Source organism: Megalops cyprinoides, chromosome 16 (genome assembly GCF_013368585.1).
Source record: "Megalops cyprinoides isolate fMegCyp1 chromosome 16, fMegCyp1.pri, whole genome shotgun sequence".
In the NCBI taxonomy this organism is placed as follows: Eukaryota; Metazoa; Chordata; class Actinopteri; order Elopiformes; family Megalopidae; genus Megalops; species Megalops cyprinoides.
The window spans coordinates 2,749,144-2,761,187 of record NC_050598.1 but is presented as its reverse complement, the minus strand read 5'-3'; the positions used below and the strand labels follow the sequence as shown (position 1 = coordinate 2,761,187).

The 12,044-nt window shown below is 42.2% G+C and overlaps 1 protein-coding gene across 1 annotated transcript; it reads right to left on the bottom strand.

Moving 5' to 3' along the window:
• Positions 1-6,484: 6,484 nt before the first annotated feature.
• On the bottom strand, positions 6,485-11,057 carry LOC118791134 (peripherin-2-like). Its single transcript, XM_036548409.1, has 4 exons — positions 10,908-11,057; positions 9,073-9,503; positions 7,462-7,708; positions 6,485-6,727 (listed from the first exon to the last, which is right to left on the bottom strand). Exons 1-4 carry the CDS (start codon positions 11,055-11,057, stop codon positions 6,485-6,487), a joined length of 1,071 nt encoding a protein of 356 aa, XP_036404302.1.
• Positions 11,058-12,044: the final 987 nt, after the last annotated feature.

The window sequence follows — 12,044 nt, the reverse complement described above, 5'->3', positions numbered from 1 at the left end:
GGCATAAAGGCAATCGTTGTGACCTATTACACAGGCATTCATTTCTCCATGTTATACCTGCTTGGAGCAGGCTGTATCAGAAGTGAGTGCATGATGGTACTGGCTGCAATGCCCTATACTGTACGTGGATATCACAGGGAAACCCGTGTGGTCTGCAAAAAGTGGGTTATGTTCCCCTCACTGTAGGGACAGAGGATGTGGTGGAAGAATACCCAAATAGATAAATAGATAGATAGATTGATAAATAGATAGATAGATAGATACTGTAGATAGATAGATAGATAGATATGTAGATAGATAGATAGATAGATAGATAGATAGATAGACAAAATAAACTTTACTCTCCCTGAAGGGAAACTTTCCCTGGACACACAAAGTGACTCATGCAATAAGTACATCCCTACAGACCCAGCAGGTAAGTTGTGAGCATCTTGATGGGTAGGTTGTGGCCTTTGCAGCCAATCAGAAGCTCTTATTAGGCTGCTACTGAGATTCCCTGTCTGCCACGAGAGGATTTTTAGAGCTCTTTATGAGGCTTAAGACATGGCCCTGTATTACAACTAAATTAAGTTGCTCAAACTAAGTTGCTCGAACAAAGTTGTGCAAACAAAGTCACTATCATCAAACACATCGAGGCAAAAATTAATCTCTTTGGGAAGGAAAACACCACCAGATATGCTGAGGGAGAATGTCTTTGTTTTATTTAGAGCAAGGCGGATAAGAACGCAACACTGATCATCAGGTTCAAAGCTCTGCAGCAGTCACTACAGTCTTCTTGACAGAGACGTTTCCAAGATTGGAATGAAGAGACAGATTTTATTACATCTGGTTCAAGCAGATTTGAAATTGTTTGGCTTGAAAAAATTAGGTTTTCATACCAGCTGTAAGAGTGTTTTTCTGCCAGAATAATATGAAAGTAACACAAGGTGAAAATACTGTCGCCTGGATTCAATCAAATGTTTACTTAAGAAAAATGGGTTTTTCAATAAAAAGCACTTCTAGAGTAATAGAATTCTGTTGTTACAATAAAGTGACCCCTGGAGTCACTAAGCACCCCAAAGGAAATAGCCGCTTTGCTCTAGTATAATGCTGGACTGATCTGTAGAGCTTTTCACTTCTTGTTTGATTGAATAGCACTTTCCAAGATGACAGGGGGGTTTTGAGTCAATCAAATTATACAGCATGAGCTTTCCAAAAAATGATTCTGGTAAGTTCTGTACTTTATCTTTAGATAACAAATGATTCTTTATTTTGGTGGAATTCCCCATCTGGAGTTTGTCCTTCATTATTTCATTGTATTATGTTCATTATTTCCACAGTATGTGACCAGTATGTGTCCAAGTGTGACCAACAAGATTTTTCTTTATGCTGGTCATTTGTACAAAATGTGTATTTCATTCAAATTTGTATTTTTTTAGATAAAGAAAGGTTTTTAAGCTGTTTAATGCTGCTCCATCTTGTCTAGAAACCTATAATAGCACCTATTAGTAGTCAGAGGAATCTGGAGGTTTTTTTGAAACAGACTAAAACAGTCTCAATGGCTAATAAAAAAATTGTGTTATTAATTCAGATTATGGAAGTATCTGTCAAAACACATGCCTGTCAATAAAAAATGTAAGCTTGAGAAGAAATAACCTTGCTCACCCTCTACTAATCTTACTTTTGCATTACAGCTATCATAATAAATCTATAGTTATATATACCTTTGCCTGTGTCACCAATGTAAAATTAAAGTGTATTTTTGAAGCTATATTTGACATGATACATTATTATAAGAGACACAATTTTAAAATTGTATGGTCAAGTTCACCATGATAATTTGTACCATGGTATTGCTCATACAGGCAGAGTTGAGTTCCTGATTTCATCTTAAAATGAAATGCTATTTTGAAATGCTCACATTAAGACCATGTCGACAGTCATTCATGTCCCATTCATTTTTTATAACTAGCTGAAACTGATCCTAAGTCAGAACCTATAGGCACTGCACTGTCTGTATGTGTGTATTTGGCATGGCCTCTGGCAGCGTCTATATGTGTTTGTGTACGAGAAGAGAAATGTTACACGTGACAGTTAAAGCATAAGGGGAATGGTAGTGTTACCTCACTTACAGTTGGCTCCATCCTTTGGTGACAAGCCGCAATGACAGGCCCAGTCTACCTGCCCAGCACACCTGACATCAATAAGCCATCACAGCACTACTTAACCACAGCAGTAGCAACTCATAGGTGAAGTACTAGTAGCTTGGAGGTGGAGGAGAAGGAGGAGGAGGAGGAGGAGGAGGTAGAGTGATTGAGGAGGAGGTCTAGAGATGGAGGTGGAGAGGTTGGAAATGTGTGGTGGTCAAAGAATGAATAAAGGAGTAAATAAAGGAGTAAATTTTGACCCTGAATTGAATGAAGAAGTGCCTGACCTTTTGGGGGGGTTTTGACTTTGAACCAACTTGTCATTTTAGGATTGATGGAACCTAGTTCAGCTAACTGGTGTTACAAAAGGAAGCGCAGACAGACTCCAAAACACAGTTTGATTTTTTTTTCGAGGGGGGTTCTTTTCTAGTTTTGTTCAGTCCCATTCTTCTTGTTGTCCTTGTTACCTAATAAACCCTTATTTTGCATCATATTTTGTTATCAGTTGTCTTATTGCACACCTCAAGGCAGCCAACCTACCCATCCCTCTGTTCTGCTACAGTGAAAGATTAATACAGACATGTGTTCCTGATCATTGAAAATAAATCCTCTACCATCACCACATGCCTTTAACTGAGTTTTTATTTCCGGATCAGAATTCAAACATGGTGTTCTGTCAAAATCCCCTTCACTGACTCTGTCCTGAGCAACCCTAGTCCATTAGGACCTGAAAACTATCTAATTTATAGCCATAACCTAAGATCTGTACTCATGGGCATGTAAACCTCTTCTGGTTAAGGTGCACCTGTACTATTTAAATACAAAAGTAATAAATGGGTATGAGAGTGAGGATGTGTCTTTTCAGAAATTGCACACTTTGTAATTTGATCAGATGAGATGTGATGGAAAAGATGATACATGGAGAGAATGCACATTGCGAGGCCTTCAGTTCAGCAGCCTGGGAGTGGTGCCTCGTACACACTAGCTGTGGACTATTATTGTGCAACTGACATGGATTGCCTCAGAATTTCATGCTTCCCATTCAGTCAGGTCCTAATATTAACATACATGTACTGCATTGTGGGGTATTTAGTCTCTGTGTGTCTTTATATTAATAATTATACTACTGCCACAACTGAAAATACAATTTTATAAATTTAATTTGCATCCCACCTTGTCTCAATTGCCACCTGCATGGAGCACCTGCCCAGCAGCCATTTTGCACCAAAATGCTCAACACACAAGCAGGGTTTTTTGCTGCTGGATAAAATGGAGGAAGATTATTTGGACAGGTTTGGTTTTTGCTATAAGACCTGGGAACCCCCTACTACCCTCTTTTTCTCTTTCGGATTTTCAACGACAGCACTGAATCTGGACCTTGCTTTAAAGTTTCATCTGAAAGATCATTTTCCTGACCACTGCACTGGAGCATTGTTTTTCTGTTTGGACCCCGTAGTAGCACACCAGCACCACTCCCATCAACAACCCAGTTATCCAAAAAGGTCTCCAATTCAAGTACCACCCCACCCCTACATGGGCCCAAGCATACCTAACTTCAACCATCAATCATTATTGAGTGTTATGGTTACTGGACTCTCTGTCTCTCCTCACTTACTCCTTCAAGTTCCACAGCCAAGAGAAAAAACAAATATATTGTGCATATATATTGAAAAACATATTTGCGTTTCTCTCTTCCAGTTCTTGAACCGTGAGTGAAATGATAAACACTTCTAAGGAATGGGTACCTTTAAAAGTAAGTTGGCTCACATTTGGCCATAAAATACAGATTTTCATTTTCAGGGTTATGTTGGACCCTTTGAATTCACACAGTTGTTTCCTGAGGTATATCAAAACAGATCATGCCATCAGTTTTTGATCACACAACTGATTACAGCCACAGCAAAATTCTAGAGAGCAAAAGAATCCCAGAGATGAGTTCCATCTAATACTTCCTCCCATATTACTGTTACCCACAAAGTTCTCTCATTCACAAATCCCTCACCCCCTTTACTCTGTGCTGCTCGTCTCTCCCTCTTATTCTCATACCTCGACTCCCTTCTGCATTGCCTACATATTGTGTGCATTACTGCTTTGGCAGCAGTTGAGGTATTAGCTGCTGGATTAGAGGAGTTTATGACGTGCCTGAATGGAGGACAGTGGCAGCTTTCACTGCATTACTGACACATATCATAAGCTGTAATCCTATTCCTCTCCTGAGAGAAGGAGGGTCAGCCAGGCTCAGATCCCTAATGAAAAACTGATATGTGTCAAAGTGAAATATGAAGACCTATTAGTGTTTATTATATGATTGATATATGCAGATATTCAAACTGTACTTCAAATATAAAACATATCAAAACATATTACCATGATATGTGCTATTAATGGCAGGTATGGAAATGGAATTGATTTTGTGTACCTGAAGCAGATTTTGTTGCAAAATGATATAGTCCTTATATGATGGAGGACAGATTTTAACGTTTTGGAGGGAGGCAGGAAAGAGATGGAGGACAGATTTTAATGTTTTGGAGGGAGGCAGGAAAGAGAAGAAAAGATGAAAGGAAGAAAAGTGGAGCATGGGGGGAAAAGAGAGATAGATGGGGAAGGAACATAAACAAAAGAAGAAGAATACATTTCAGAAGATGTGTGCTTTGCTGAAAATTTGCAAACGCCTTTCTTTTTTCCTCCAGACAGCGCAGATCAGCAGAGGTAATAGAAACAAACAGACAGCTCAGGGACAGTTTCAGCAGTAAAACTTTAATATTTAATAGGTTCCTGTGTGGCAGTTGTTATCTCTGTTTCTGTCCTGTTATACAAGGTTGCACAGCAGCGTTTTGCACTACACCAGGGTGGCCAACTTGACCCAGAGTGGATGCTAGAATTTACCAGCACCGGGAAAAGTGGTTAAAAATTTTAAACTTCGATTAATTTGTGTCAAAATTAGAACTTTCAAATGTTTTGCTAATGACAAATTGAAACAAATTTAAAATCTTTTTTAAATGATAATTAAAAAAATTTAACTACATTTAACTTATGGGGAAATGATGGAATGGCTGTTTCTCCAAATACAATTTGTGGTTCTGCCAGTAATTGTGTTTTCCTGGGGGGCAATGGTAATCACCTGAACACTCCTTGCTCAATACATCCTCCTGTTTGTCTGTGCTGAAGCATGTAACATTTTTTATGCATTTTACGGAACCCAACAATGACATTATTAATCATAGCGACGATTCCATTCAAATTAGGGCATTTTTGATCTTTTACGCTCACTCCAGGGGCCACACGCGAAGCCCCACAGAGCCGTGAGAGGCTGTTAGGGCCACAGGTTGGCCACGCTTGCACTACAGCCAGCGTACAGTACACAATGTACAATCGGTACAAGCATTTACATTATATGGCTGCATTCTTTGAAAGGTTGAAAATGTTCATCAGACAGCATTACTTAATGTATCAGGTTTCAAAAACTTTATTTTAGTTGTGGTGTTTCAGGTGTGTATTACCTGGGGAGTTTGGAGGAGAGTGTTTGTTGGGCTTTCCTCACGGTCTGATAGCTATAACAGGCCTCGAACTGCCTCTCAGGAACAAGAAAATAGCAAATATGTATGCAATCTAACCAGTGGCTCAGGCAATCAGGTCATCAGTTGTGAACCCTGACTAGATCTACCCAACTGAGCAAGTATTCCCAGTTGTAGCAAAGGGTGCGCTATCAAATGAAATTCTACTGACTGGGTTGAGATTACAAAGATGAAAAGGGGACAGAGTTAGGCACCTATGCTGTAAGATGATAATACAGCCATGAGGTTATGTGTAACTCTTTCATGTGGACATTAAGACCATCAAAAATGGACTCTGTTATATGCCTGTTCAAAGGAGAAGAGGACAAATTTGCATGCCTGTGACAGACTCAAAAAGGGTCTGAGGTGGGGTACACATCAATTTAGTATTTTCAGTAGGTAGTTGAGTTAGTCGAAGTAGAGGAAAATGGACCTGCTGTCTTTTTCAGAAATCCCTCCACTAGCAAGTGGTGTGAGGGAGTGTTAATTGCACGACAGCATGTGGATGTGTGTGTGTGTGTGTGTGTGTGTGTGTTTGTGTGCACGTGGATGTGCATGTGTGTACACATGTGTGTGTGCATTTGCGTCTGTACACATGTGCGTGCGCATTTGTGCACACATTTGTGTGCCCATCAGTGTGTGCTCATATGCTCATAAAAGCTGAGGAACTGTGACGTGATGTAAAAACGTGAACATAAAACTGTGATGTTATGTAAAAACCCATATCAGTGTGGGACAGCCAGGCATAGCCTCTAGATTCAACACTCCGGCAGACTGACAGGGTTATCACACAATTGCTTTCCTCTAGCTTGCGGGTGTGGCCGGCTTATCCCCACCCTCCGCCGCCGCCTCTCCCTCTGCCCCAACTTGGTTGAGCTGGAGGAACTTGAGGACAGCGTCAGTGTAATCTTTGATTGTTTCCTTCACACTCTTCTCCAGCAGGTACCCCTCTGTCTCGACGGCCTCCACCTCTGTGTTCTCTTCGGTTGGGACTGGCACTCCTTCCATGGCAGTCTGCAGGTACCGCATGCTGATCAGCACAGAGACCTGCAGGGAGTTGTTATATTACATTACATTACATTACATTACTTCGTTTAGCAGACACTCTTACCCAGAGTGATTTACAAAAAATGCATCACTATGCTAAGAGTAGTTATCGCGAAGTATTACAAGAGGTCAGTAAGATACAAAGTTAAGTGCTAGGCTAGTGTAAAGTGTCTTTTTTATATTGTGGGAAACCAGGGGAAAAAAGGGAAAGGAAACAGGGAGAAAAAAACATCAGGTAAAGAGTGTGTATGGTTGAATAGAGGGAGAAACAGGTACAGAGGCAGAGTACATCAGATTTAACTATGACCAATCAAGCACCCAGGCTAGTGTCCAATTAGTTACTGTCTTGCAAACTTTGAGACAAATACACACAGCTATCACTTGCATCTACTATGCCACTTAGCAAAATATGCTTAACTGACACAATGCAATGACTGATACTATCAGATTGTGACACATTGTGTCTGCTCTTAGCCTAACTTTCTTGTATGCACTGTTGTAAGTTGCTGTGGTTAGGAGTGTCTGTTAAATGACTAAATGTAAATGTAGTGTGAAATGTAACTCTTAAGTTCATCACAATCAAATGGCATTGGAAACATAATATATTTTATAAAGGAGCACAGTATTACAATTCATAAAATAATTTTAAAAATAAAGTGTTCACAGGAACATGTAGCTGTCCTTGTAAACCGTCTCTGCTGACCTCACCCGCCCCCCCGCCCAGACATCTGTACCTGGATCAGCAGAATTGACAGCACCCCAGCCCCAATGCTGTTCATCAAGCCCATGTAGTAGTTGACCAGGGCCTCACGGCAGCCCCGCTTGAATATGTTCAGCTCCTCCGTCTGGTACTCGTAGTTGTAGTGGGCAGAGTTGTTGGTGATATTGTATTGGATGCAGGGCCGGGGGGAGTTGGGATTACAGCAGCTGAAGGGGACCCCATCCACCAGGTAGCGCCCGTCCACATTGCTCTTGATGCGGCTGAAGGTAAACGAGGGGCGGAGTGTGGGGGAGAAGTGGAGTTAGTGGAGAAAGGTTCTTCCTTTCCCTGTTTGCACTGACAGCCTCTTACCTTAAACATGTTCTTTCTTATTTATGCCCTACATGTTGCTCTGTAATGTCCCCATACTAACCAGGTATATCATGGTACTCTGTAACATCCTCATATCAGCTGGATGTAAGATTGTGCTCTGTAATGTCCGCATATTAGCTGAGTGTAACATGTTGGTCTGTAATTTTCCCATTTTAACCTAGTGCAACATGATACTCAGCAATGTCCTCATTTCAGGTGGGTTTAGCACAGTGATCTGTAATAGCCCCATGTTAGCTGTGTGTAACATGGTGATCTGTAATGTTCCCATACTAGCTGGGTGTAACCTCTTCCTTTGTAATGTCCCCATGCTAGACAGGTGTAACATGGTGCTGTATAATGTCCCCAATATGAGGGAGCATGCTCTGACACACAGGCTTATGGGAATTTCCAGCAGTACTCTAACCAAAAAATAAAATGAATAAAATGGTTCTACTTTGGTTGAATTTATGCAAAAGCCAATATCATGTTGCATAGAAATGTTCCATATCATATTGCATAAATGAATCATATTTAAGGTATGTATTCACATGCAATTCTTTGTGTGCCAAAACAGAAGCTAAGATTCTAGCTGTCCTGCCTTTCTCTGTGTGTCGGTTCAATTTTATTTTGTTTTATATAAATAATGTACAAGTCTAGTAATTCTATTATTATTATTTAATTTCCACTGGAGCCTGCCAATACATATTTCCTTTCCAGTATGTCTCCATAAAAGATTCCAAAATATAAAACATGTCTTAGAAAATATGAAGCAAATTATCTTTACCTGTGATGTATCATTTGCAGAAAGGTTGATGATGTTAATCAATGGCTGGGCTGATTAAACAGTTAAGAACAGACACTGGCATGTATCAAATCCTGATGCACACTCCCCTCCAGTCTGACACTCCTGCTGTTACATGGGCCTCATTGAATCCTATGATGTAGCCCTTCATTTTAAAAGCTAAGTGAATGGTATGCATTATACTTTGCGTGGTTCAGAACACCAGTGGATAACACTGGTACCCAGTGGCCACTTAATGTTATCCATCTGAGGTCACAAGGGGAAATCAGTTTTTGCATGGCCTCCACAGCTAGATTGAGCACATCTCTCACTCTAAAACCTGGTGTGAACATGACCCATATCAACAGGTGTTGCTCTCTGCTAGTTTTACACTGCCCAGAATAAGCATCTCATGATTGACCTCTGACCTCCCCATGACCCTCCCTCTCCCATACACGGCCCCAAACCACCCAATTCTTAATGGTAACTTACTCCTTGACTTCCTTGGAGGTGAAGTCCAGGTAGCGGTTGCTGATCCACTGGACCTCAAACCAGTCCTTGAAGTTGTTGTTCCCACAGCACTGGAACTCCATCTGCAGCCTGTCGATGGTCTCCTTCTGGAAGCAGCGGCCAGGAGTGTCCGTGTCCTTGTAGAAGCGGATGCCGTTCTTCAGCCCGATCTTCAGCGACTCTTCCAGGTTGCCTTTCATGGCGTAGCTCATGACCACTGACGCCAGCATGAGGATGGAGAAGAAGATGGCAACAGTGAAGTAGGGCGTAAAGAAGCTCTTCCAGCGTGGGAAGCGGGCTGGGTCCAGGGAGTCTTGGCAGACCCGCCCGGCGAAGAAGTTGATGCCCAGGGAGGCCAGGCCCACCATTATCAGGGTGTTGGGCACGGCATGGATCTCTGTGTTGTCCATCACCTGGGGGACAGCATCCCAGTCGTCAGCAGGGGCTAATGCAACTATCAAACTCACTCTCATTTTCATGCCTGATAATTCTATGGTTTTTGCCTTTCTGAACTTTTTTCTTACTGCATTCAGCTTGGATGGATACCCTTTTGTTCTCTTGTGGTGTCAGTTGCTCTGGATAAGAGCATCTGCTAAATGAATGTAATGTAATGTAATGTTTGTCACTGTTCTCCATTAATTTGATGTTACCTATCTATTAAAGGAAATTTAATTGATTAAATAATATGACACATGAAGTGATGCTTCTGCATCAGCCCTCTCCCCCATCTCCCACATTACTCACCCATATACCTCCAAATTCCCCCTCCCACCCCAGCTGCTGAATGCCAGCCATTGCACTTCAAGATCTCTACTCACATGGGCCACAGAAAGTTTAAGTTTCAATGTTAGTTTCAATCCAGCTGAATGTTAAAGATGAATCACCCTGTGATTATTGAAACTGACTAACCAATTTCTTGAAAATACTGGCAATTACAGAATTTTCTTGCTTGACACCATTATAAAACCATTCACAGTGCAGAATGCATAATTTACAGAGATGATTCTCTATCTAATATAGAGAGAACTTGGAAATAAAATCAGCAAAAGCACACTGGTGGAAATTCAACAGTGAAGGAAAAGAATATAGCATTTTCAGTAACTTCAAGGAACAAATCTGAACTCACACCTATATGTGCAAGGATCCCCTCCATGGGACCCAAATCACCCCCCCATCCCCCCCCCCCCCCCCCCCCCCCCGCAGAGAACTGAGTCATATTTAGGACAGTTATCGCATCCCCATAATCGGCCTATGCTATATTTATAAATACACTCACCAATGCCTCACACGATTAAGTCACATTAGCTTTTGTGCTACATTTCATACTCTGAGAGGTGTAGATAATGACCATCTGAGGGTTCCTCTTCTCCTGAAGTTCTTCCCCTCCTCAAATAACTGTCTCACAAACCATAAGAAACCTCCATGAACAGCTTAGCTCAAACTGTATAGTCGTATCAGATGTACATATGATAAGTAGATGCTCTCTTTCACAAGGCTTACAACGTATAGCTTCTGTAACCCACCTCTCCAGCTGGATATCTAGTTAAGATGTTGGGAAACTGCAACTTTAATTAGGGCCATAAACAGCAGAATATCACCCAAAACATAAACCTGTGACCCTCAGATCCAGAATGCAGTGCTTTAACTGTCACAAAACCCACTCTAGGTTACCTAGGCACTCTTCTCTAAAAATCATTACTTACAACTACCCTACCCTTTTTCAAAATGTGAAAAAGCTTTGAAGATATCATCAACACTGCAGATATTGACAAACAGAGTATGGCTTGAAGGAGAAGAAGGGGTGGTGGCCCTCGTACCTCAGCCCTTCTGTGGAGCTCGGTCTTCAGGAACACCCCCAAGGCGAAGGTGAAGGCCCCACCAAAGACAGCCAGCCAGGAGAGCAGCCAGAGGCCCTGCGCCAGGCGCACACGCCTTTCGAAGGAAAACTTCATTTTTAGGAGAACCATGATGGATCGAGGAGAAGGAGAATGAGAAGGTGAGAAGCGCTGGAGATGCACCAAAAGGGAAGGAGAAAGATTCCAGGAAATCAGGCTGGGGAACAGATCGGGAGGTCCGCAGGTAAGGCTCAGGAAGGAGTGTGTGGCGACCTGTTTAAAGGAGTGTGGAGATTTTAAGGGAGAGGCAGAAATGATAGAAGACCCAAGAGCAGGGTATTGGAGTGTGAGGAAGCGAGGCTGGCGAGCACTGTCTGGTGCAAGGGTTTAGGATCCGACTGGTGGCCTGTTGGCTGCGGTCAGCTTCGATGGACAGGAAAAGGTTTGTGCCACGGTAGGTAGGCTCCTTCAAGCAGATACAGCAGAGCAGTTGGGTGTGAGAAATTGAGGAACCAGTAAATGATATTCCAAAACCCACGGGGTGAAAAGAAAATCCTTAAATGTTCCTAAGCGGACAGCCCAACATACGACCTGAACGGCGTCCTGAGGAGACAGTGGAAAAAGGTCAAGGACAAAACCAAAAAAAAACAAAAACAAAAAGCACTTTGTCCTTTTCGTCAGGGTTGGCAAGTTTTGTGGCAAAGCAGCCTAAGCTGCAAAAAATGGACAGGCCAGACCCCCTCAGTCCTCCGCAGGATACCCCTGCACCTCTATGCCCATGGTGGAGGACACACTCACTGGATTTACCCCAGGTCCAAAGTCTGGGGCGTCTTACCTGTAATCCCCCACACAGAGCCACTTCGATCCTATTAAACTGCCCCTCCAATGGGAAACCAGGACACTGCCCGATCAGCCTACCTGCCCCCACTCTGCATCATGGAGGGTGAACAGATCTGAAGGGAGGATTCAATTGAGTATGACAGGTATAGAGAGGGCAAGGGTGAGATATGGACGGGTAGATGTATGGATGCATGCATGAGCATGCATGCATGGTTATGGGTGGTGGAAAGAGAAAGTAGGCTTTGTTAATGGCACTAATTACAAACCAATTAGAACAAG